This window comes from Corvus moneduloides, chromosome 10, assembly GCF_009650955.1.
Source record: "Corvus moneduloides isolate bCorMon1 chromosome 10, bCorMon1.pri, whole genome shotgun sequence".
Classification (NCBI taxonomy): Eukaryota; Metazoa; Chordata; class Aves; order Passeriformes; family Corvidae; genus Corvus; species Corvus moneduloides.
This window is the reverse complement of record NC_045485.1, coordinates 4,266,208-4,293,411: the sequence shown is the minus strand read 5'-3', so window position 1 is coordinate 4,293,411 and position 27,204 is coordinate 4,266,208. Positions and strand designations below refer to the sequence as shown.

The following is a 27,204-nucleotide window of genomic DNA, read 5'->3' as shown; positions in this document are numbered from 1 at the left end:
GCCTGTCTCCCAGGGATGTGCCAGTCCCAGAAGAAAACTCCATGGAAGGAAGCAGTCTCATATCAAGTGCTCAAATTCCTTCTACTCCTTCCTTCTGGTCCCAGGTTCCAACAGGGTCCTAGATAATATATTTACCAGTTTCTTGCTTTATTTCCAAACAGGATACTGTAATCCTCTTTTCTAGGGTACAGTGACTTAGCCTGGGTTCTTGCAGTCCACAGTGCTGACTTAATGTCTCCTTTCATTTTTCATAGTTCCTGCCTTCCTGAAGTCTGATGGTACCTGGACATAAGCCATCCTCAAAGCTCATCAGTTCTCCACAACTGGTTTGTATCTCTCGCCTGAGACTTTCTCTTCCTTTCTCATCAATGAGCCTTCCTGCTGCCTCTTTCTTACCCATTTCTAAGGACAGCAAGAACAAAGGCTCATCTGCACATGGCCCCAAACATCACAGAGCTAGGAGAAAATGCATTTCTGGAGAGAATATTTTCTTCTAGGAAACAAACTCAGCAACAGAAACAAAGTCCAACCACAGCAAAACAAAAATGAAAACAAACTCTACCTAAGCAACTCAGAAACCCAAAAGGATTTAGGTGGGAGTAGACACAGTGCTAATTGTAAGGTTGGATCAAGTTCCTCATGGCCTTATCCAGTTGAGTTTCACAAACACAGGCCTCACACGCCTCCACTGACAAGTGTGCCTATGGATCTTGGACACAGCCCTCAGCACCAGTTCAGCCTGGGAACCCACTGGCTGAGCAATAGCCCTGCAGAAAAGGCTGTGGAGGGGACGGTGCACATGGGCTGAGCACAAGCCTGCAGTGAGGGCTGATTACAGATAAGACAAATGATGTCCTGGACTGTCTTAGGAGTAAGGCCAGGAAAACACAGGAAGTTGTTATCTCTCTGTCTGACACTAGTGAGGCTGCATCGGGGTTCCTGGGATCAGTTTTGGGCCTTCACTTCAGAAAAGATGGGGAGAGACCAGGCAGAGATGTAAAGGAGGGAAATCAGAAAGCTGGGATCAGGATCAGGCAGCAGGAGACATGGAGGGCTGGCCCCGGCCAGCCAGGGAAAGGGAAGCCAAGGGATGGGCTAAACACAGCCTGCAGCTCTTGGAAGTGCAGTTACAGTGACAATGGAACCAAACTGCAGCTTGGGAGGGTTAGGCTGGAGGATACTGAGGGTAGTACAGCCTGTGAGAGGTCACCAAGAGGGGCTGGGGGAATCTCTATCCTTGGGGAAAGCCAGTGCTGATGTAACCCAGTGTTAGACATAGTATTCCTACAAGTGAGATGTTGGATTAGAGACCTCCCTTCCTCCCAATGCTGCTATGGGAGGCTCTCTGATCTTTCCATAAACAGTCCTGCAAAGGATAAGCACAAGAACTTGAATTTCCAGCTCTTGAGATAGGGGTTTACCAACACCCTTCTCCTCCCCCGCCTTCCTGGCCAACATCTGTGTGTTCCACAAAGCACCCCTCATTCACCTTTCTGCTCCCTATCACCACCTTACCACCTTTTCACCTGCCAGCACTTTTGTTTTCTTACTGAGCCCAGTTACCTCTACTCTCAGCTCATCCCAAGCCCCAGGTATAGCCCCACAAGGCACAACATTTAACTACACCTCACTGCTGCCACGTGGGAGAACTCCCATCCCTGCCCTCCAGCCCCAGAGGTCAATTGTCACTCTGGGAACCGATTTAACCCACTTGGAAAGGCAGCAAACAGACTTGGCTGTGTTGCTGGATGATATTCTACTGTGTTATGAATTAAGCCAGCTCACAGAAAGAGCCTGTGGGGCCCAGGGCAAGAGAAGGGTGACACACGGTGAGGAGGTAGCAAGAAAAGAAGAAAAAGAAGAGGAAAAGACCATCTTTTTTGAATACTGCAAGTGGCCACTGCAGTATTTCACTTGCCTTGGACCGGCAGCCCCAGAGCAGTCATTCCCAAGGCATTCAGCAGTGAAAGTGTTCCTGCTTCAGACCAGGCAGAGGGCTCGTGGACCAAAGCCTTGTCCATTTTTCCAGCTGTTCTGCCCAGAGGTCCCACCCCTCCCTGCAAACCCTACCCCGGTTATGTCCTTAGTGATCAGACTAACTCTGGAAAGGGCATTTAGCTGTGCTGTGGTTCCTCACAGTCTCTCCAAGCGGCTCGGCCCCGCCCAAGCCATTACTGCATATTATTACCTCATCCAATCCTCCCCCGGGGAGTGAAAAACACACGTTCCAGAGATTAACCTCTGAGATGTACTTTAACCTGTCACCAGAACGCATGAAAAAATGTGCCACAATATGCTTTGGAGCAATTTTAATGCTGTTTCTTAGGAAACAGCTGCACTGCTCCTAATTTCAACTTCTTAACTCCCTCACTAGGTCACCCATTACTTAAAGATAGATATAGCTCAAGATGGGCTGATTTCAGCATATCGTGAACCCTCTAAATCTGGAGTGACCACATGTCCATTTGGTGTCCTAGCACAGATTACTCCAATCTTTTGTCAGTAGTTCCAGAGAGCGAGTACAGCAGCTGGGATTTACCAAATGCACACAGCTGCAGTACAATTTCCATCTCTTTGGCTACACCTCTGCGATCTTCAGGGTCTTCCAGACTAAATGATTCCTTCAGCCACAGCCCAGAGAGGGTAGGAAACAGCACCTTGGGATGGTAAAATCATAAAAGCCAAGCCAGGTAGGCTGGTCCACACACATTTGTACAGCTGACAGCAGAACGTTGTGGTTCTTCCACATGCAACAACAAACATTCAGAGCAATCACACAAAAAACCTCACAGAAAATACTTAAGTCTTACACTACTTCTCCCCATTACTAAATCACTGCCCTTGCTGTTAATTTTCCCCCTTGTTTACAAAGACATTTTAACTCTGCAATCTAAGCCTGGAAGGTTTATTTTTAAACCTGCTGGTATCTAGCTGCAAATAACTTTCTGCAAATAGACACGCCTAGAGGGGACACAGATTGATTCTCTGATCCAATAAAAAAATACAAAGAAAAAGATAAAGAAATGCCAAGCATCCAAACCTGGGCCTGCTGGAAGGACTTGAGCCGCCTCTTGAATCGAGATGGAAGAACAAAGTCACAGCCCTTGGCAAGGAAAGCTAGCTCCCCTCCCAGGTCTGGGTCCCTCCGCAGAGAACTCTCCTTGATCATCATCCTGGGCAGCTCCTAAGCAGATGTTGGCCTTTCCAGAAGGGGCACGGGCACTCTGTAGGAGACCACGTCAAGACCAGCACGTTGCTTTCTTGGTTTTGATTTTTTACAGGCAAAAAATGGCAAATGGCTTCAACATATTATGTCTTCTCTCTCTTCACAAGGACAACATCTAGCGATTTTATCTCACTCCTGAAGCCAGAGTTCCCTATTTTAACCAATATTCAAAGTGTCTTTCAGTACCACCAGGATCTTCTGCCTTCTTGTAATACTTTAATTGAGAAACATGATCTACAAGTGAATCTATTTCCCTGCTGGCTACATGACAGAATCTGTCCTTGGCTTGTAATAGGCCAGGGGTGACATGGGAAAGGAAGCACCCACCACCACTACCAAGAGCTCTAAAATTAGATGCCCTGCAGAAGTGGCTAAATATACCATCTTCCCCAATAGTTCCTACTTTGTGTGCTCCAGTGCTCAGACCTGAGGGGCACCCCTGGGTCAGTCAGGCTCAGCTAGAGTTAAACCAGGCTCAGCCAAGGGCCCTGCCTGTGGGATGGCAGTGGTTTGAGGTCCCTGCTGCCGAGGTGATGAAGCAGAGGAACAGCATTAGTTCCCACTCTTCACTGAAGGCTGTAATTTTCAAAAAACATAATTTTTTCCTTCTTGCTGGAAAAAGCAAATCATCTAGTTCCTTTAATGCCAAGCAAGCACATAAGGATGATCTTGGATAATAAGCTCAGTCATTCACAAGCCGCTCTTAAGAAAACAGTTTCATTAAGACATCAAAATGTATCATTCTTGTTATTCACTTTCCCTGTAACTCTCACAAGGCAAAGGCAAAGCAATTCTCAGGGGACAATAGTCTACTTCTTCTCTGCACAACTTGGAGCAAGCAGACTTCAAACCCTTGCTCTAACCTTGTCTAGGCTTGTTAGAAGTGTGGTCTCCCTCTCTTACCATGAGAATGGTGCTGAACAAAGGCCTACATCCAATTCTTCCCACAAAAAATGAACAGAGTCCCATGGGGTGCTTCCCCTACTTGACTGTAAAACCTGAGACACGTCTAAGGTTCAGTAACACAGAAAAAAACCCAATTTCTAGCTACTAGGGCTTGCTCTCAAGGTATTGCATTGAAATGCAAAGGTCTCAGTGAGCCTCACAACAGAAAGTTTTTATGGGACATGTGCCTCTGATGTATTTTCCTGGGTTCCTGTAGAAAACCCCAAGTTAATACGAAGCCCAAATGAGTACAAAGCCTAACAGAGTGGCACAAAGAGGATGGGGATGAAAAAAAAAAGAAAAAGGCAGATAGGAATGTTTAAAGTGGAACTGCCACCAAGTAAAGGGTACACTGATCCATATGCAAAACATTTGGAACAAATTTGTTTTTTCTGACTCTGACAATTTTTTTCTAAACATTAAGGCAACACTTAAAGAGCCCATGAAGCTCCATTGTACTGGGGTTGCTGCACATCTCAGGCAGCAGCATGTCAGGAGGTGATTTATTGTAAATCATCTGTGGCAAGTGATGAATTACTTCATGTTCTGCTTACAGCCTGCAGAGGAAATGAAGCCCAAGGAACCTCTCTGACCTCCAGCTGCATCCAGACCAACTACAGAGACCTTTGACAGACGTAGGCATTAAAGAGACACACTAATCTGGCAGCCACTAGTTCCTACTTAAAAAAACCCAGCACAGCCATGTACTTTTCATGCACAAATTAACAAGTCACAAAGGATCTCAGAAGTTTGGGGGATTTTCACTGATAACCTGAAAAACACAAGTAATCCAGAGGCAAGGCTCAGCGTGTCTGTATTTCAATGTTTTGGAATAGCAGGTTTCTAGCATGGTACCTCCTATCCTCAAAACACACAAGGTGAGTATAAATAAAGATATAAATAGACAGTACTATGAGAAATCAACAGTAAAGGAATCTTGTTTCAACAGCTTCAAAGTCAACTGGACAAAACCCGCAGCAGAAAAGTCTGGTCTCAACAGCCAGACCAACTGTACAAACCACAAACCCAGAAATCCTTCCTTGCTGTAGGTGACCCAGGTTGAAGGTGAGAGATTGCCTCTGTTAGCCTTTCATTCTGAGATACTTTAGATTCACTTATTATTTGTTTTTATTTCAATAACTGTTACCAATAGAAAAAAAAGCCCATAGTTTTTCACTATTTGTGTTGAGAAGTAATGAATAATTGATGTTTGAAATGAGTGCAGATTGTGTCTATAGCTTAAATGACAGATATTATCAATAAGTGACCAAAACAATTTGTAACATATGTAAGATGAAAGTTGATTTTCCAGAGTTTTACGTTGTATTTTAGATGCATTTTGAGAATACACAATTATTTCAGAACAAAGTTAAAGTTACTACGACATTATAGAAACCACTTTTTACACTTACTCACCCCGTACAAGATCCTTGATTAGAATGCCATTACATTTGCAAAACAAAGAAGCACACAAAATTATGAGGGGGCAGAATTATGAAGTTACCAGGTCAACCTTGACTTTCTATGATTCAGAAACAGTTAATTCCCCTCAGAGCCTTCTTAGGGCCCCCTGGTTTAAGCACACAACACACACATTTGGATACAAAAAAGCAAAGTGTGTGGCCTTGGGATGGTGTTTCAGGGCACAGGGAGTTAAGAACCTTCTGAGAGTCCCAGCAACCCCCACCCCATCAGTCATTCAGGAGAGGCAGGATTAGACAGAGCCCACCCAGGGGAAATGTGGAAACAGGGAACATCCTCTGGATACTTCACTCAGGGCTCCACCAGCTGAGATACAAGGTGGTTATAAAGGTGCCCTTATCAACCCCACAAACCCTCTGCTCCCAGATCCACGGTCCCTGGCCAGAAATGGTTGGATCACCCACCTGACCTCAGCCTGAGCTATTCCACTTACTAAGATGACAGAAAACAAAAATGTTAGTTAGGTTTAACTAAAACGGGAAGCAGAACTGCTCTGGCTCACTACAACACAAGTGATCTTTTTGAGGAGATACCCAACAACAGAGGGACAAAAACCAAAAGGGTCTCTTTGTATCAAAGCCTGGTCCTCACCTCTGGTCCCAAAATTATTCACAAACTTTATTCAACAGCTCTTAAAATACAACACGTGAGCAGAACATGCAGCAGAGCCCTGCACCACTCACATTTGATTCCGAAAACAGAAGTACCACGTTTCTTACAGACTTTTCTAGGGTTCTTTCACTAGAGCACCACTGCAAGCATTAGCTGAATTTACTTTGTCAAATCACCCATCCTGTACAGGTGGCAGACAAAGGACACAGAGAGGTTATGCTCAAAAATATCCACCACTGACTTCTCCAAGGACTTTGCAGATGACATTTTACTCAAAGGCAGCAGTCTTTACCTTCCAACACACCCCAACACTCAGCATTTCTGCAGCCCCATTCCACCTTCTTCACTGCTTACTGGTCCCAGTTTGCCCCAGTTCCTTCACACCTGCTGGTCCATCCAGGATCCTTATTGCCCTCCTCACTACAGACAAAAATACAAGTAAGTACTGGGGGGCTTGCTGACCTCTAAAAGGCAACTGTACTGTTCTCTCAGAACTATTTTTTTCAAAACCAACATACTAAAAAATCAGCTTAAGACAAGCACAGAGAACAGGAAATCCCAAACCAAATAGCTGGGAGGTTTAGAGATAAGCAATGGAAAACTGGATCTCAGAATGGGAAATGTTGGACAGTCTAGAAGTATGCAATGCTTCCTGGCCTGCCTGAAAGAAGCATGGTGACCTTATTATGTGCTCTGCAAAATTGATGGACTTCTTGAGTATTCATTTCCTAGTTTCTAAATATTTGGGTTTTGAAGACAAAGAGGCAAGTAATCCTATTGTTCTCTGTGGAGGATCATAATTGGGTTTATGATAAAGAGAAAGTCTGTTGCTGATATAAGTTAGCACAGATTTAACACAGATAGGCCAGCTGAGCCAGAGAACAGACGGGTATGAAGGATTCCCCCTCTCCTTTTTCATTGCTTAGCATTTGAGGGATATTAAATCTGTCACAACCTTCACAAACAAAAGGTGTGCTGTGTTTTCATCAGTCTCAGAGCTCTGGGTTTCTGCATGTGTGCCCAGCTATTTGATAACAGTTTTATGAGCCTTAAGAAAACACATCAAATACTTTGCATAATTGAGGCACACGTGCAGTTCTGAATGAGAATGCACATGCAGCTTCAGTTACAGCCAGACTGATCCAGCAGTATGGATGTATTCCCTAGATGCTACACCTGGAGAGGGACACATCTGTGCCACAAATGACAGCAAGCCTCAGGGCAAGTGCAGAGGCAGCAGCTCGGTGCCTTGTGCCCCCTGCTGAGGGGACCAGCTGCCTCCACATCCTCTGCCTCCCCAAAACACCCCTTCTCTCCCAGGGTCTTTGGCTCTGGGCACCTGCACAAGGCAAGGGTTGTGTGGCTGCACGGAGAGCAGAGCTCTGGCAGCCGTGGAGCACATCCATAGAAGGCAGGCTGGGAGCAAACTAACACACAGCTAGGTGGGAACAGGGGATCACAACCTGCCAAGGCACCACATTGAGAAGCCACTTGGCAGCATAAATGCATCCCATTTTCAAGCATTATATAAAACCTGCCACAAAGCCAGTGTCTCACTTCATCAAACACATTTTTGTTTGAAGCTCACAAGTTAGAAAATTTTGTAAATTAACGTACAAGACAAGAATAGATATTACAAGGGATTACTTTAGAGATTTTGGAGCTGTTTAATTCTCCACTCTCTGAGGAAAAAGATTCTTCCCTTGCTGAAATATCAAAATACCATTTTCTGTAAGCAAAGTTGCCCAGAGCAACAACAGAAACTCTTGGAGAGCCTGGTCTAAAAGGATCTCAGCACCATCATGCAGGGTCAGACACACCCCACGTACCCTCCTTCAGAACTGCACCAAATTTTGGGGAAAAGTGGCCAGTTTTGAAAACATGCACATTATGCTCCAACTGGAAGAAGCTGTGAAAGTTCACTTACAACCTGGGCACTTTTTCAGTGCCTGTGTGGAAGGTGGATTTTGGAAATTGAAGTCCTCTCTACAGTTACTGCCTACTTGGAAGTATGGCAACAAGTTTTCTTGAAATTTGGCAGTTGTTACCAAATGAAAAGCACTGAGAACTCAACAGATGGCCCTGGTTTCCCTCTAAAGCAGCCTCCCCTCAAGACCCTTTTTCCTGGGAAAACCTACTCCTCATCTGAGATACAAGCAATGCAGACTCCACATGATTCCATGCACTGGGGACAGGGAAAGCAAAACTAAATCCTCTGAGATTCTGTCCTTTGTCCCATGGAGGATTGCTCTCTTTAGGAACCAGTGATGAGGAGGACAACAAAGGCTGCTCAGAGATGGGAAAGGGAGAGGTGGAAGAATCAGTTCTCACTGAACTGCTGAGAGGCACTCCAATACTTGCTCCCAGAAATAAAGTAATTATTTATACTTATTAAAGTAATTATTACTCCCCCCTATTATAAGGGACCCATTTAAACCACAAGTAAATGGTCTACAGGAGCACCAGCAGGAAAAGATCAAGCTCAAAGGTGAAACTGCATGTCAGGACCTAATTTATTTTCTCATGGGTTTCAGTTTCCTTTTTTTGTTTGTATTTAAATAAAGGCTACATTTCTGCTGGGTTGAACACATTATTTCACTGCAGCATTCAAAGCACAATGCATCAGATATAATTTACCACCAACCCCCCCTGCCATTTTCCCATGTTTGTTTTACTCACTATCCCATCACAAGTTTGGTTCTCTTACCTTTATTACTTCTGGGGCCTGCTGAATTGAAGCTGGAACAGAGTCTCTGGAGGCAGCCCCAACATGGCTTTCTTGCCCTGCAAGGAGGGACTGTGAAGGAGTTGCTAAAGTTTCCTGGAGAATTTGCATCACTTCCCTCTCCTTGGACAAACTTCCCTTGCCTGTCTGGAATTCCACCAGCTCCTGGGCAAAGTCCTCAATGCTTCCCAGGATACGCAGTAAAAGAGCTTTGTCATCCTCTTCCATTTTATGGCCGTTGGTTTCCATGATTTTTGACAAAGAAGAAGGGGGATCAGTGGGTTTAGTTTTGGGTTCAAGAGCCAGAGGTAGAGCCTGTCTACCCTGCCTGCCAGACACCTGCAGAGAGGCAGGTTCACCCTCCTTCTGAGAGGGTTCCCTCAGAGTACTCTCAATTTTCTGTGAGAAGCTCTCCAAGTCCAGCAGCAGTTTGTCTATCTCCTCCTTGTCCACCCTGCTGCATGTCTGGGCTCCCTTGGGGACAGCAGCTTGGGCACCACACAACCCAGGATCCGACACTGGTTTTAAAGGAGCCGTTTTCTCGGGAGCATCTCCCGCCCTGGCCCGCTCTGCTTTAGCATCAGCAGGAAGGTCTGAACCAGCAGCTCGCTGGTAGCTGCGCTCCAGGCTCTGCCAGCCCCCCTTCTGCTCTGCCTTCTTCCCTGTCCCTGCTGTTCTGTCCCCATCAGACTCCTCCTCGATGTACAGTGCCTCAGTGGCAGACGTGCGGTCGCAGGGGCTCGGGGCTGGTGACTGAGGTAGAGCATCTCTCACAGCTCTCACGCTGCTCTCTGGAGGAACACCGGGCAGGGAGTTGGAGGTGAAGCTCACAGTACCTGTTTGGATGGACTGGGAGGTGCTTGTCACCTCACCCTGACCTGGTAGAATGAGAGGAACTGCACCAGAGGATGGCAGCTGAATGATATCTTCATACCTGGGCGGCTGCTCATCACCAAATACCAGGGGAATGGAAGTTTGCTGCAAGCCATGGAAACAGTTCACCAGCTCTGCCCAGTCACTTGCTTCCCTCTGCCCCGCTGGCTTCAGCTCAAAAGGCAGCTTTTTCAGGTAGGAGGAAAATCTTGTCATCAGATTCATGTATATCATCTCTGAGTTAGCCAGGGGATCACTGCTGTTCCCTCCACCAACGCCATCTGCAGACTTCTTCTTGATGCAGTGTTTGATTATGTCCGTGCACTTTTTCAGATCCTCTGAGCACTTGAGCAAGATGTCCAGGCATACCTTAATATCTCCACTAGAAGAACCATCTAGCTTGTGTTTTTCTAAAATCTGGGTAATGAAGTTTTCTTCGGGGAAGGAATGAGGGGAGAAGGGAACCACAGGATTCACGGTGACTTCTGGAGCATCACTGCTCTCCTGCCATTTCTCCACAGGTGAGGGACTCTGCAAAAAGCCACATGGAGGGCAGTTCTCATCATTGTTGAAGTGCCCATAAATCAGGTCAAAATCAAAGGATCGTCTGCTGAAAGATTCTGACCGAACTTTCCTTCCCTTTCTGTAGGCCACATGACTGGAAGAGTTTTTGAGCTTTTCAAAGGAGAATTCCTTTATTTTACCACTGGCAAGGTTTATTGCCTCACCAGTAATGTCTTTTAAACTGCTGGAGGCTTGAACTGAAGAGCCCTTCTTGATTCTTGGATTGTTTGGGAGGATTTGGTGATAGTCCTCATTGCCAGCCAAGGCAAGACCATTTTCAGGAACAGGAATTTTATGGTCCAGGTTGGCATTTTGGACACTGAGCTCTGCACAGACACTGTGGTGGGCCACTATGCAGGTGAGTCCCTGTTTGAGCAGCTGGCAGGAGCCTGTGCAGTAGTGCACAGTGTGCTGGGAGTGCTGCTCTATCACCACGCTGCTGTAGCAGTTCACTGAAGTCACCATCAGCCTGTAGGTCGCTGCCATAGCACAGACCACGCTGGGAAGTGAGGCTGCAAAACTCACCATGAACTTCACAGGGAAAAGCTCACTTGTCACAGCCACACCAGATCGGATGAAAACATTCAAATGTCAATTGGAAACATCCAAACTGTGTGAGGAGCTACTGCCTTGGGAAGCCCTGGAGAAGTCTGGAGTGGTTTCAGCAGTACAGTTACAACAACCAGTGCAACTTGCATATGATATAACTTAAGGCACCTTGATGCTCGTACTCCATGCAGAAAGCCTTGCTCAGCAGAGGTGCAGCACGAGCTGCTCCATTTCCAATGGTCCAGGTAGCTTTTCCAGACAGGCCATAAGATCCAGCCAGTTCCTAGGCAGAAGTGACAAGCCAACAAGTTCTGTTCGACCCCTTTTCTCTCTTTTTGGGTGGGTCAGTAAAAGGTAGATAATCCAATAGCTTGTACAGACAAAAAATCCACAGTGTGCTTAGGAGAGTCCTCTTTCACACTGGTGACACAGGTCCCTGCAACAGAAATAAAGGTGACAGTCATTATGATTGCCATGTATTATGCAGCCTTGTCTACTACTGAACATCTGGCACCAGACAGAACAACCAGCACACAGGCCTGCACAGAACAGAGTAGGCTGATATTCTTCCTTCACTCAGATCTACCATATAAGAACAGTGCTGAGGAGCTGGCCTATATTTATACACAGGCTGTCTGTGTGCTGCCATTTTAACAGCTCTATTTTAGCCACTCATTAATTTTTTTCAGACTTGCTTTTCTTCCTCCCCAGACCAAGCAGAACATTACCTTTAATTCTAATAGAGCAAAACATTTTGATCCTGTTGTGAATTTCTGCCTTTCATTTTCCAAGGCTCTAAAGATAAAGCAAAGGGCAGTAGAGAAAAACACTTTCAGGATTTCCAAGCTCTCTGGATTATAAAAAGCTGCAAGAAGCCTGCAGCAAAGTAGCAGTCTTTAGTAAAGGCCACATTGGCTTCCATTAGCCTTTCACCAAGGTCTCTGGGACCATAGCAATATATTTTAAGGAGGAATAACTGTTTCTCTTACAACCCATAAATAGTAGCATATTTAATACAGTAAGTCCACTGCTGTAGACACTGAGGATAGTAACATTTGTATAAAGGTTAAGCCTATGAAAACTAGGAGTTGAGTGTTTTACACTTAGCACAGTCATTTCCAGCTGCATTTCCTATCATCATGGTCAGAACTGCACCAGATAAAAACCCCAAAGCTGTTTAACTTTGTTATGAAAAAAAAAGGAAATCTCAGATTCAAGGGTCTTGAATTTTAGACATAGACTCATCTTTCTTAATACATGAACAATCAAATGAAAACACTCCAGTGAAATTCTGAGCACCCTTTATTCCTGAACAAACAGAAATCAATTTAATAAAACATTATTATACCACACAGCTAAGTCACTCCACAGCATGGGTTTATTTTGGTTTCTTCAAAGGTAAATATCCAGCACTGCAAAAGGCCAGGCCTGCACCTGATGAAAGCACTGCCCTTCACACAGTTCCATGCCACCAACTTAGCTCAGAGCCTGGACAAACAGCACACACAAGGCAAGTGCCCTAAGAGTTTGGTGCTGTTGTAATTATCGACTGGGGAGAGCACAAGTCTAAATATTCACATTTTACATATTTTAAAGCCTTAATTGAGAAGCACTGGTTCAAGAGTGTTCAATGGAATTTGTGATGTGCCATGTCTGCTCACTGCAGTTATGTGGAGTGGCACAGGTAAAGAATCCTTCCCACTTTGTTCTTTGGATTATATACAGCATTGAAACAACTGCATGCAAGATGAAGAGCTAACTGCCATGCTGGGCTCTGGAACAGGCTGCCACCTGCCCATCCCAGCTGTGGGCCAAGCACCTCCTCAGCTCCTCCTGTCCTGGCCTGCTCCCCTCCACACCCACTGGCACTGCCCCAAAGCCCCTCCGGCTCAGGAGGGCCCTCCCGAGGGATGAGCAGAGGTATGAGGTGTGCCCCTTCCCGAGGGGATGAGCACAGCAGTGGTACCAGCTGTGCCCCTTCCCCAGGGATGAGCAGTGGTACAAGGTGTGCCCCTTGCCCAGGGACAAGCACAGGTACCAGGTGTGCCCCAGCCACTGCAGTGAGTCAAGGTGCCAGTGGAGAAAGGGCGTGCACAGAACCCTTTTCGCACCCCGTGGTGCTCACACCATCACTCGCACACCCAGGGAACACACTCCACACCCTCCAGTCACTCAGGCTTCACTGCCACGTGTGCTAAACCCTCTGCTGAATCAGAGCCACAGTTTAAAAAGTGCTGTTGGCTCCCCAATGCCTTCATGGGCTCTGTCAGGAAACTCGTGCTAGGCCTCCAAAAAGGCCACTGATCCACAGACTCCCTTCAACACATCAGGGTAAGGGGTCTGCTGCTTTTCCTTTTCTGAGCCTCCACCAACTACAAACGAGCCTTCTGGCATTTCCTGAAATGACTGCTATATAATATTTAGAGAAAGGAGAGGTCTTCAGGACAGCAGGTTTGCTGAAGAATTAATATTGCCTCTCAAAAAGCACAGGACTTCCTGAGGGCTCCTTCCTCCCTCTGTGTCATACACAGCAAGGAGAGACTGGTCTTCCTTTTATCTGCTAAGAACAGTTTGGGTTTATACCCAATTTGGGCAGTAATTACATCTTGATTAAGTTATTTCTTAAGTAGAGTAATAATGTGTTACTCACTGTCTCCTTCTCCTCTGTCACTCCAAGAGTAATTTCCTCCCACCACATCACTGACTAAGCCAGTTCCTCTAATTCTTTAAGCCACCTTCAAACAACAAAGTTTTTGCATCTGTAAGGTTATTCCACAAATCCTTCAAGGAAAGGTCTCCTAGATTCCCAATCTACATGGACTGGTTTTTTTTAGTTCAACCTGGTATTGCCAGCTATGCCCAATAACCATTTTAGGTGTTTATGCAATGATTGCTGCACTCTAATCCCTTTCCAGTTTGTCTGTATTCCTCTGGTACTATCACAAACCAACACAATGCAAACACAAACTTGCCAAGGCCAACACAGGATTGCTGCCTCCTGCCTCTGTTGACAGCACTTTTTACTGCTGTATCACAGGAGGAAGTAATCAAACTATCAATATGAAACCCCAATATCCTCTTTTCTACCACACTAACTCATGTCTTCTCAGTAACTATTTACTAATTGCTTTATTATCGCTGTCTGCAGAAACATGCTTAGGTTATTCAAGGGCTGGAGCAGCACAAATCCTTACAGATGCAGAGTAGAAATTTCCCTCCTTCCCCACTGCCTTGCCCAAGGTAGGACATGCTCAGCTTGCAGCTTTATTTGAGTGCGATCCATTGAACATGATCCAGCATGCAAACTTAGTCAGGACAAAGCCTAAGAGAGGAGTATCCCTGTTTTCAGATCTGGGAACGCTGCCTCAAGCTGAGCTTCAGTTGTGACCCTTGGTGGGTGACTAAAACCTACCATTTATGAGTAGAATGCAAAGACCAAATGCATCAGGAAACTTTCCTACTTGGCTCTTTGCAGGCTGCCACTTCATTCCAGTTTGACTCTAGAGCAGCCCCCAGTTCAGAAACACTGCAAAAAGATTCTGTAATTAGGACTGCTGCCACGAAACCAACCCAGCCCCGGGGATACAGGACTGGCTTCACAACACAAACTGTGAATGAATAGCGCTTCTTGTGTGACTGCAGAATAATGCTTTATGTCTGTCCTATCTCTGCAAGATGACATGAATTACTTTCCAAAGGAAAAAATTATTGCAGATACTAATTATATAAAAGGTTATTCTGTAAGACACACAAGAAATTCTATTCATGCAAAGATTATGCAGAAGTTAAATAATTGAACAATGACAATCTGTTCGGATTGGGACTGTCAGCCAACGCTTGCAAACTGAAGTCTAGAAAGCTACAGGACAGGGCTCCAATACCTCTGAAAGTCTCTAACTCACCAGAAGTCTTCTTGAACCCTCATCTGCAGCACTAGCAACAGGAGCTAGAAACCACCATAACACAGGATGGAGTAAGCCAGCCTTCCTGCACCAGGACGTGGCCTGAGCATCACCGTGGAACTGCTTGTTTCTAGTGGAAGGTGTGGTAGGACCAAGCCTCCAGTCTGGTACTCTTGCAAAAGAAAACAAGGAACAACAGGTTTCCCATTTGGACAGTCACCAGTATGGCTTCAGGTGTATCACAATGCCTGTGTAATCAGGTGTCAGGTCTTACCCCGTTAGAAGGGCCTGTGGTATCAAAAAGCAGCATTTATCTTCTTATTTAGAAATGATTGGTTTTGTTTAAAATTTACTGAGCAAAGCAGATTTGGGAGCAAGCTATATGGATTATAGAAGATAAAAGCAGGCAAACAACAAAGCAATGTTTTCTTACAAAGAAATTTTTGTAACAAATCCAGTTCTGCTGAATTAAGTGGAAATTTTACAACCAGACATTTAATAAATTATTTTGGACTCTATCACAAAGGACCTGATTAACAATTTGCCATCACTTGCATAATTTATTACTTTTCAAAAAGGAACAGGAGACTAAAAAGAGTAACTTTTCTTCCTATACTGAAGAAGTTCAGAAGGAAAAAATCTGAGTTGTTCCTTTGTCCTGTATTTCTTATATATTTACAGCTTATGATATTTTGATGTGCTTAATGGCAACAAAACTATTTTGTATGTAGGACTTGGGTGGGAAGTGCAGCTTTTCAGTCCTCAGGACCATCAATAATTTGATGCATGTGCACACATTTCAGGGACAGTAGAAGAAACCACTCATGATTGCACCTGCACAGTTTGGGGATTACAGGGGCTTATACCATTGACAATGGCACAGCAACCAGAACCTTTAGAATCTTTCTAAGAGGTTTCAGCTCCAAGCTATTTCATGTCTTAGAAACTGCAACAACCTGTGATGGCTACAAATCCCAACTTGCCTCATAACCCTGGTTAGAGGATCTGACCTACTCAAACAGCACTTCTATCTGAACCAGAGGACACTTCCTCATATCCTCAAGTGCTTCAGTATTTAATTACATTCTAAAAAAAGGGTCATCATTTCCCATTTAAGTATGTTCAACATCAGGTTCCACAAACAGCTATCCCACTTTCTCATGCTAAATTAAAAGAGCTTTCAGGAAGACAAATTTCCTCACCAAGAAGTACTAACACAGTATAATCAAATCACCTCTTAGCCTTTTCCAGGAGAGCCAGAGAGAGTCTGAGAGATGTCTTCAGAGTCACTGTTATAAATCTTTGTCTGAGTTCTGTCTGTAACTTGCTATTGTTCTTACAAAAACATGGCAGAGGTGGGATTCATCTCACCTACACAGCCATGAAATGTTAGGTGCTGTTTGTAGGCAATTCAGCTAGGGAGGCACCTCAAAAACAAAGATCACCCCACTGAGTTTAACAATCCAGTTTTGAGATGACAAGTTACATTAGATGAATCCCATCCTTCAGGATTACACAAGAACACAGGAATAAACACTTCTGTCTCCAACAGTGCTTAAATGCCAATGCTCAATGAGTAGTATTAGAAAGACATCTGATATTTCCTAAGAGTACTCTCCTGGCCTCCAATTGTTCCCAGTTCATGAGAACTCTGAAGCTGGATGTGGTTTGTGTGTACTTACTAACCCTTGGACGATTTCTCTCCCATGTGCTTGAGCATCCCTGGGTTCAACAGAAGTTTTTTGCATCCTGAGCATCTTTTGACAAGACATCCTACCACCCACCCTCCCTTTCAATCCTGTCACTCACCAGCTCCAGTATGTCAAGATCTTGTACTGAGACACTGTGCAAACACTACACTTCCATGCACACTGTCCACAGCATTCCCGAATTTGCAAACTCCATGTCATCTCTCTGCCTTCTCTTGCCCTTCTCTTAGCTTACTCAGCTCTCCTAGCGCAGAAGCCACTTTGCACCTCTGATCATTCCCACTGCCCCTCTCATAAGCTTTTCTGGTTCAATTACACAATCTAAGACACAGGAAGCCAAAGTGGGCACAATATTCAGGAAAGATGAGAACCATGGGCAGAAATTAATTTTTGAGCTGCCTTTCAAAAATCAGTATTATCCCTACATAGTGTTTTCCCCTTCCCAGCCTCGCTGCTTTCAGATAATGCATTCTCAAGTGTCTGCTCTCATAACCACCTGGGTTAACTCACTCTGTCCTTCTTCCTACTTGTCTTCCAAGAGGAAATAAAGATACTATTGTCCTTTGTAAAATGCTCAGAGATCTACTGAGAGAACACTCTGTTCAAGAGGAAGGTGTTCACTTTTAGAGACCAGTATTTTCATGCAGCCTCAGAAAAAAGGTTCAGAGATGGGCAGCAACAATGACCCAGAGGTCTTGAGCAGATGGTCTGTGAGGAATGATGGAGCAGGACCAGGCACTTCAGGTTGGAAGAGAGGTGACTTCAGAGAAATAAAATAATCTACAAAGTCATGAATGGCATGGAGAGGGCAGATAGGGTCTGACTGCTCACCTACTCCTCAGCACAAGAACTAGGTGGTCAGTGCCACCAAAAGCAAGTTAAAACAAGCACACACATGCAGCAAACCAGGGAAATGTCTCATCAAAGGATGCCACGGACCCAGAAATATTCTGGGGAGTCAAGGGGCCATGTTTTTATACCTCCTCTGTTAAAAGTCACCACCTTTTACATGGGCACCACTTGATACCCTTTCATTCTTGCTATGCTGGGGTGGCAAAATAAACAGGGATATTCCCATGGCTGCAGATTTCTATCATAATCCTTCCTCTTATCCTTCCTACTTCCAAACATGTATTTTCCAGGCTAACTTCCAGTTTATTTGGTTACTCTTTTTACAAAAGTTCTTCAGTTATGTGCTTTTTCCTAATATTAACTACAACTCTTTGGAGAGGGGAGAATGTCTGCCCCTAACTTTGGAAGGGGTATGTTATTCATTACACAAAAACACCATGGATTTACACCATGGCATTCTGGTTTGCTCCCTCTTCTTTTCCTAGAGATGTCATTTCTATTTGCCTTCTTTTGCTGTTTTTGACTGCTGCTGAGCGAGTTTCACAGAGTCTTATCTACATTACTTAAAAGATCTCTTTCCTGAATGGCACAGAGTCTCATGAGCTCATCACTGCACAGGCACAGGGAGTTGTTTATCCCTTGTGCACATTAGTTTATGTCTGCTGGTATCAAGTACCTATAACCAAGTACTGTGAGAACCTTCTGCAACTGCAGCCAGCTTTTGTTTCTGCTACCCTAATGCTGTGATTTTCAGCATATACTGTCACTTCATTACTCAGCCTCTATTCCAGGCCATTTATAACTGTGTTCAACAACACAAGCCTTAACATGGATTCCCCCGGGAGTGAGGAGTGATCACTCTTCCCTAGAAAAGCTGACAGTCCTTCCTACACTTTAACCAGGTTTTAATTACTGAGAAAGCTACACTTCTGCTCCATGGCAGTTCATTTCCTTTAAGGAGCATTAACAAAGTCCTTTGTTAATCTCTCTCTGAAAATCCAGACACAGCAGAATATTTGCTTGTTTGTCTCTTGTGCCTTCTTGTCCAAGAGCTCCAGACCATAGGACTTTACCAGCTGTAGCTGGACTTCAGCATTCCTGTAGTGACCCATGGAGGTCACTGCAATGGGAACACTTATCAAGGCAGGCTTCCAAGCAGACGTGACCTTGAGCCTCACCGTCCGTGGCAGGACGATTAACACTCCTCTGCAGTCACTGTGCATTTGGAGAAGTCAGTTTTTACACTGAGAAATTTGTTTTGGTAGATTTACCCTAAAGAAAAATAATCCCCCAAACCTAACTTAAATACAACCTCTCCACATTTACAGCAGCAGCAAAAGGCAAGCCCACCACTCAAAAAGATCTGGGCTAGTATCAATAATAGTCTGCACTGATTTTTAAAAACAAACCTGGCAGTAGACCGTAACCTCTTGTTTTAAAATACTGACTTGCAGTTAGTGAATGCAGTATTATTCAGTGTAACTCCTTTGGGTTAAGTGACAGGGTTATCTAATACTCCAGTGCCTCTATCCCCTTCACAAACACCAGCACACAAAGGCCCTGAACACGAGCATACCAGAAACTGCTGGGGAGCACCAGTGCACGGGCCATGCACAACTTGTCACTGGGGTGTCAGCTGGGAAGGAGAAGAGTTAACAGCACCAGGAAAGATGTCACCCTTTTCAGCTTTTCTAAAATACCTTTCTTCAACTTTCCATTTGCACAGTCCTGGAACTAAAACTGACCAGACAGGAATTTGTGCCCCCATGAGACTGGTTTCCAGTTAGACAGATGAGACAGCAAGAGAGTAAAAGCTCACACGATTTTTCCATGTAACGCCAACACGTTACATAAAAATACTTTTCCAACTAATTCTTGTTCCAGCCCCTTGTCTGTGTAGATCCACCAATCTTGCTCACTTAGTAGGACCCAAATACATTCACAAACACGTTGAAGTTTAGCAGGGCACAACAAAAAAAAAAATTAATGCTTGAGCTCTGACACACTGACAGAAAATAAGGTGACCAGCCAGTGAAACACTTGAGGTGAACAAGCTTCAAAAGCACATAATTAGCAAGGCTCAGGGCAGAGGTCAGAAAGCCTGCTTGATTAAGTAATGTGTCTCCTGGCTGTTTACAACCGTATATGGAAAGAGATAATTTCACATTAGCAAGATAAATTTATTATCCCTGGAATGTTAATTCAGTATTAACAGTATCCATTCACTTTACACAAATTAAAATGATTTTATTTAAGTGTTAAAATAACAAAGGAAGATTTGTGTCCAAGACAGCATTCCCTTGGTCATTAACTTTTGCTGACACTGAGGTTACAATTTACAGATTCCCTGAAACCATTTTCGGAAACTTACTTGGAAGTTAAATTTCTTCTGTAGCAGAGTAGCCATCTGCTAGTGGTCTGCAGAGTAAATACACTTTTAATTTAATGACTAAACCAAAAAAAAAATTGTTTTCATTCATTGCCCGTCTATTCAGAGCTCATACATTTCTCACTGCTGTCAGATCTAACTTCTTCAGGTCTTACGTGTATCACACTGGAGTCACTTAAAGCCTCCGGCATCCAAAATTTTGGGTAAAATTCTTTGTCTAAGGGGACAGCCCATTTCTCCAGGGCAGCCTCAGGTCCCAGCCCATATCTGACCCCAGCTGGAGTACTACAGCTATTCCATGGGTCAGCAACAGGCACGGTGACACAGAAAAGCTCCGACTCTGTGCTGCATTCCCACCCTCTCCTCTGAGGCACAGTCTCAGGAGCCAAGAGCTGTCATTCCCACCAGCCATACCTTCCACAAGCCCATTCCTGCCAGCCTCCATCTCGCACTGGGAACAGCAGCAGCTGTCAAAATGCAACAAATTACACCAAAAGGTGCAGCATGTCCTGGCATCCAACAAGTCTGGCACTGCTACAGATTTTTGTGCCTGTGCCTTCGATAAGCCACCCCAGAGGCACAGAGCAGTGTGCTCAAAGCAACGCACAATTCAAGGGAGAGTAACTTTTCTGTCCCCTACCAAGGAAAACTAAAGGTGCTTTAGCCTGATGTCCTGGTACAACTGAGGAAGTCATTTCTCCTGTGTCTTTATCAACCAGGGAGATTTACAAAACAACAACAAAGTAAATATGACTTCCATTCATTTCTCTCTTTCCCCTGTGTATTTAACCAGAAGCAGATTAAAGAGAAAAGCAATACACACAGAAAAAAACCCAGAAAACATGCAAATGCAAAGATTCCTTCATTTTAAGTGGACAGCCATGTTCACATTTGTGAAGCTGCATATTCATTAAAATGAAGTAATTTTTAACTAGCCTGCATTTCACATGTATGACTTCAGGTATTGCCTCCTGCATCCTACCCATACACTGTTCTGCAGTCAGAATTACTCATTTCTCCATCAGCAGAGTATTTGCATCCTAATCGAACACTGATTAATTGTTAACATTGTTAATATTTTCCAGTATTATCCTCATTTTACCCTGCAAAGAGAATACATCAGTTTCTGGTGCTCAAGCCCTGATTTTCCAAAGTATGTGACATTAGGGAGTGTTTCATATGGTCAAAACAAAGCACCTGCTTAGTCACAACTGCCCTGGCAGTCCCAGCTCAGAAATTCCACAAACCAGACCCAGGGACACAAGCAGCAGAGGAAATACAACAGTGAAGTCTGCTGGAAGAATCTCGTCCTGTAACACACATGAAAACAGTTCTTTACGACAGCACTCAACTACGTTAATTATGGATGAGAAAATTCCCCTCCTCCCACAGTTCCACAGTGCTGTCCCGTTTCTGACAGAACTGGAGCACAGGATCTAAGCTCTAACTGAGCCTTCAGAAAAGTTCAGTGTAACAGGAGAAAGCCTGGTCTTACAGGGAAGAAAAACATGCAGTCATTGAAGTCAAATCAGCATTGGAAAACATTTACACAACAAAAGCAAAGCAACCTCTGTCCTGTACCAGGACATGCCAAGTTCAGAGTTACTTCAAGTCAGGTTTTCTATGTAATTCAAGGGTGGAGAAGTTCTCTATGGAGAACGGTCCTTACTAAAAACAAAAAACCACCAACCAACACTCACCCCACCCATCAAAAAAAAGGGAAAACAAATTCTACCATGCAGCATCATATTTATACCTCCAGGGCTACCAGCAACGAGTGTCAGACCGCAGGGATCCACAACAGAGCTTTTTGAACTGCCTGAGCCACATTATTCATCACCTGCTCCACAGGTTGCAGCTGAAGGAAATTAAATAGATGCTTTCCCAGTGAATCTCTGCAGCATTTGGCAGTCACACATCAGTCAGCTGTAATTTGAGGAGCTTTGCCCACAGCTACCTTTAACGTTGCACCTCTATGCAAATTATGAGTACAAAATAATATGACACATGACAGTGGTTGCAAAGATCTAGGTAATGGAAACTGGCCATGTGCCACCAGGGAACTTCGATTTTTCTATTTCATTTTCAAGCAAATATAAATGAGTTGCAAGTGATACACAGTGTTACCCTTTCCAGCTATATAAATACTGGGAAAAAACCCAAACAACCCACCACTGTCTCATGCTTCAGTTTCTCAGAATGCAGCAGACATTAAACACATAATTTTACAAAACTAAGTCTAACAGTACTGCCAATCTCCTCAAAGTTCTCACTAAAATAACCTCCCCCTACACAACCTGAGAGAGCAGACCTACCAAGTTTGAGAGATCGACAAGAAATAATCAAGAGAGAAGGTGGCTTAAAGAAATGGTTAAGTAATTTCTTGGAAGAGTTATTTCCTGTAGCAGGCATCACATCATCATGAGACCACCACCAAGAAAAATGTGCCCTGCCTTCCAGGCAGCACTTCAACAGCAAACAGCTTGGGGGACTACCTGCCTCTGGAACCTTTCCTAGCCTGCATTTCTGCAAAGATGGGAGCACAGAGCAGCACACCTCCCAGGGTCTCCTTCTTCAGTAGGAAAAACAGAGGTAATATAATTAGTCACAGGCTTTAAAATATTTACATTACTTGAGACCAGTGCAGTCTGATGACCTGCAGAGAGAATTACTCCGGCAGGAACACCTCCTTCATAAATCATTCCACTCGTTATCCAATCTCAGTTTTACAAGTTTATGCTCAACTTAATCTCGAATTCATCTGCCCGTGAACCAAGGAGTCTGGTAGCCAAAGTTGTTCCCCTTCTTGCTCAGGAAGAAATACGTCGGGGAAAAAAATTAATCCTGCTTTCACGACCACGTATTCATTCACAGCTGCAGTGAAGATAATGGAAGGTCCAGTTACCCAGGGTGCTGGGGCAAGTGGTCACAGAAAAAGAACAGCCTGAAGACCCCTCACGGGAGTTAACCTCCGGCTCTCAACAGCCAACACCTCCGGGCCAGCCCGGGCTGGGAACGCGCCGTGCTCAGAACCTGCTACGCCTAAGCCCCTCGGGACAAGTCTCCAGGGACAGCTCACAGCCCCGGCCCCAGGCACCGCGGAGCGCCCGCGCTCCCAAGGCGTGCGGGGTGAGCATCGCCTCCCGCGTGTGCCCGGCACCGCCGCCCTCAGCACACCCCGCCAGACCCTCCAGGACCGCGCCAGCGCCCGCACCGGGACCCCCGCGCTGGCTCCTCATCCACAGACACCGCCCCGAGCCCCCGCCGCCGGGCCCCGCGGGGACCCCGACCCACCGCTCCGAGCCGCGGGACCGACCGCTGCCTCAGACAGGGCGAGCCCCAGCCCCGGGCCCCGCCGCCCGCACGTACCCGCCAGGGCAGCGCCCCGTCCCGTCCCATGCCCAGCGCCGCTCCCGCCGCCGGGCGCGCTCCGCCGCCCGCCCCGGCCGCCCCTTCCGCACGGCCGGGCCCGCCCAGCGCCGCGGGCCGGGGGGCGGGGGACGGAGGCGGGTCCCGCCTCAGAGAGCCCCCGGGCCGCCCCACGAGCCTCGGGCCGCCTCCGAGAGCCCCCGGGCCGCCTCACCGCCGATCCGCGCCTCAGCAGCCTCCGCGGACGGCGGGTTTTGTTCTCCCCTCAGGAACGCCACCAACGCCCTTACAGAATCACAGAACCGTCAAGGTTGGAAGAGACCTCCAAGATCATCAGTCCGACCATGCACCCAGCACTGCCTCTGTAACCCCGTAACCACTAAACCACATCAGCCAGTGCCAGATCCAGACGTCTCTTCTACACCTCCACGGACCATGACTCCACCACCTACCTGGCAACCTATTCCAATGCCTGACCGTGCAAACAGTGGAATTTTTTTTCTAATAGCTAATCTGAATCTCCCCTGTCTTGCCTTAGGGCCATTTCCTCCTGTCGTCTCACTGCAGGCACGGCAGAGACCGGCCCCACCTCACTACAGCTGTCAGGGAGTTGTGCAGAGCGATGAGGTCCCCCTGAGCCTTCTCAAAGCTAAACAAACTCAGCTCTCTCAGCTGTTCCTCATGAGGCATGTTTTCTAGACCCTTCCCGAGCCTTGGTGCCCTTCTCTGGATATGCTACAGCCCCTCAATATCCTTTTAGAGGTGAAGGGCCCAGAACTGAATGCAGTGCAACCTCACCAGTGCTGAGTACACGGGAGCAATGACCTCCCTGGTCCTGCTGGCTACACTGTTCTTGATACAGGCCAGGATGCCATTGGCCTTCTTGGCCACACTGCTGGCTCATATCCAGCTGCTGTCGACCAGCATCCATGAGTCCCTTCCTGCTGAGCAGCTCTCAAGCCACCCCTGCCCCAGGCTGGAGCTGCAGGGGGTTGCTGTGACCCAAGTGCAGGATGTGGCACTTCGCCTTACTGAACCTCACGCTGCTGTCCTCAGGCCTTTGATCAGGTCTATCCAGCTCTCTGCAGAGCCTTCCTGCCTTTGAGTAGATCAACAGTCCCAACCAACCTGGTGTCATCTGCAAATTTACTGAGGGTTGCTTCATCTCTTTTCCTCCAGCCAGCTTCCAGCCCTCATTGGCTGGAGGCCATCAGTAGTGCCTTCTGGCAAAAGGTAACAAGAGGGAAAGAACCCTGCTGGTGCAGCTGGAACAGGGAAGCAGCTGCAGCGCCTCAGCCCAGAACAGGCCCTGCGTTGGCAGCTGTATTGCTGCACTGCAGATCATGTTGCAATCATCAGACGTGATCTAGGGGAGGAGATGCCCAAAGACACCTGGACACAGCTGCAAGTGAGCCATGCGATGTTCAGGCCAGCCTTGTGGGGCCTTTTCCTAAGGACGCTTCAGTCTTGTCTGGTTGCAGCAGCCCGTCCCTTCAGTTGCACACATACACGCCAACTTGCCACCTCACAGCTTACAGGGGCAGCTCAAAATCTCAGCTGGAACACATCAGATTTGTCTCTTGCACTCCAGTGTATCTCCCTCTCCTTCACGCTGTCTTCCAGCCCTTCTCCTTGTACCTCCCTTCCCAGCCATGCCATCCCTCCCCAGAAGTCAAATACAGATGCCTCCCTTTTGCTGTTCCTCTTCATTTTAGTAATGTGTAAATCATGCTAGAAATCTGTTAGTATACTCTAAAAACCACTAGGAAGCACTTGACAGAAAAGTCTTCAAAAGCTCTTCTCATTCCATTCTCAGAGTTAAGGGAAGCAACTCTGTCATCCACAGCCCCTTCAGATGCCTTTTATTCTTCATTTCTCTGGAGAGGAAAACGACTTTCATGGTACTGAACTACCACAGTCAGCTCAGGAAGAAAACATTACTTACTGGTCAGTGCAGGCAGGCAACATCCAAAAGGGCATATACCTCCTACCCAAGCAATCCACTGACCTGAGCCCACTTGTTGGGACTTTTCCCTCCTTGGCCTCACAGTTCCCTGGCCTTTCATGCAGGACAGGATGTGCACTTGGTCCTCTGCTGCAGGACTGGACATCCAGGCACGAGACACATGCACAGGCAACTGGGGCAAGAGACTATGACTGCAAAACCCAATCCAAGGCCAAACATGGGGCAGTCATGCGCTGGAAGAGAGCTGTGCTTCAGTCACATGGGTTTTCAAACAGTCTTGAAGGACTGAACAAAATTACAATAACATAGTTAAGCATTAACTTGCTGCCACTTACCCTGTAAACAGCAGCATGGCTGATTCCCTTTGTGCTCTGGAAAGGTCAGAGCAGTTTTGCTCAGTGAACACTCCGAGTTTAATTATGGATATTGAGATGCATCCTGAGTGTGTGCAAATACTAAAATGCTACAACATAAAAGAAGCCAAACTTTTTAGACTCTATTGTGCACCAGTTCACTTGGGATAAGTGGCACATGGAGTACAAGAAATGAGCCTGATCCAACAAACTCAGGAAATACAATTACAGTATCAGCTTACCTTGCCAGGGTGGGGATGAATTTGGGTGGGCAGGTGTCTCAGGATGCCCCTCGAGATGGCGTACCCTGGGTAAGATGGTCTCTTCCAGAGATTCATGGACCTTTTCTGTCTCTCACCCCTTCCTTTCAGGAAGTCTGAGACATGGCAAATGAGAGAGGTTGCTGTTCTTCCCCAGAGTTGGAAAGCTTTCCCAGGAGAGGTGTTGGACTGATGAGTTCTTGCACTACTCCAGGTAGGTCTAAGCAAAGTCAGTGGAAGAGCCAAGTGCACCCAAAGCACTCCGTGTCTGCTTTGCCCTTGGAAACTTGTGGGGTTTGGAAGCCAGAGGAACTTTACCCTTCACTTCAGCTGGGCTTGGACGAGCCCCAAAGTACACAGAGTAATACAACACTGTGAAATTATGAAATGTAGGAGACAACACTCATATTTTCTTAGTACCAAAAGAGAGGCCATTATGTAATGCTTGCTACCATGGGGGAACAGGAATGTCTGCTTGGTTCCATGATTACAAGGGAAGCAGTAGCAAGTTAATGCTTAACTATGTCCTTGCAATTTTTTTCAATCCCAAGACTTAAAAAACCTCCAAACCAGTCTTGAAATGGAAAAAGTCTGGAGTGGTTTTACTACGTGACAATACAAGGCCACCCCTACAACCCAATCTACTGCCCTTCCGAGCAGGAAATCGGTGCTCTCCAAAGAGGGAGCCCGTCAGTCCGCAAGGAAAAGGGGAGATACCGATTTCTCACCCCGCCTCCTACGCGCTTGCCCTGGTGAAGTCACTGACTGTTCCTTGTCCTTGTGTGCTACAAAGTTACAGAAGCCAGTGCTTGGTTATGCTGAAAACACGCCTGCCTGGTGCTGAACTGGCCCCACGTCGGTGTTTTATCAGCAAAAACGCCAGGTGGAAGCGCGCACAGCCACTGCTCGTGCTGCTCCACCAACACTTTGCGGTCTGTGAGCCACGCAGCGAGGGACAAGCACAGCTTGTGCTGCTCCCCACAGGGCTGGCAGAGGAGGTGCGCGCAGTGCCCGGCGGCTGCTGTGGTGCCCTCCTTGCGCAGCCCGGCTACCCCCGCAGGGGCTCCTGCCCCGCTGTACAACCCCTCTCTGTGAAACGAGCCTTCCTGACCAGTCACGGCCGCGGTGCTCATCACGGTGCCCGTGTTAATGCCCGGAGTGAAGGTCCCACTGGCCAGTTACAGAATCACAATCACCAAGGTAGGAAAAGACCTCTGAGATCATCGAGTTCAACCTGTGACCGATCCCCACCTTGTCAACCAGACCAGGGCACTGAGTGCCACGTGCAGTCTTTCCTTAAACACCTCCAGGGATGGGGACTCCACCACCTCCCTGGGCAGCCCGTTTTCCAGTGTCTAATCACTGTTTACATGAAGAAATTCCTCCTGATGTCCAACCTAAACCTCTCCTGGTGCAGCTTGAGGCCAT

General features: G+C 46.3%; 1 protein-coding gene across 4 annotated transcripts in view; it reads right to left on the bottom strand.

Moving 5' to 3' along the window:
* PPP2R3A (protein phosphatase 2 regulatory subunit B''alpha) overlaps nt 1–27,038 on the bottom strand; it is a 55,805-nt gene extending 28,767 nt beyond the window's left edge. The window contains exons 1-2 of one of the 4 annotated variants that reach the window (XM_032119013.1): nt 25,759–27,038; nt 8,973–11,412 (exon numbers count right to left, since the gene is read on the bottom strand). In XM_032119013.1, coding sequence (XP_031974904.1) covers nt 8,973–10,955 — 1,983 coding nt within the window. In that variant the 5' untranslated portion in view covers nt 10,956–11,412; nt 25,759–27,038. Of the gene's footprint in view, nt 1–3,040; nt 3,225–8,972; nt 11,413–23,122; nt 23,265–25,758 lie in introns of those variants that run through there. The other 3 variants (XM_032119011.1, XM_032119012.1, XM_032119014.1) reach the window with 3 other exon arrangements.
* Between the last annotated feature and the right edge of the window lie 166 nt (nt 27,039–27,204).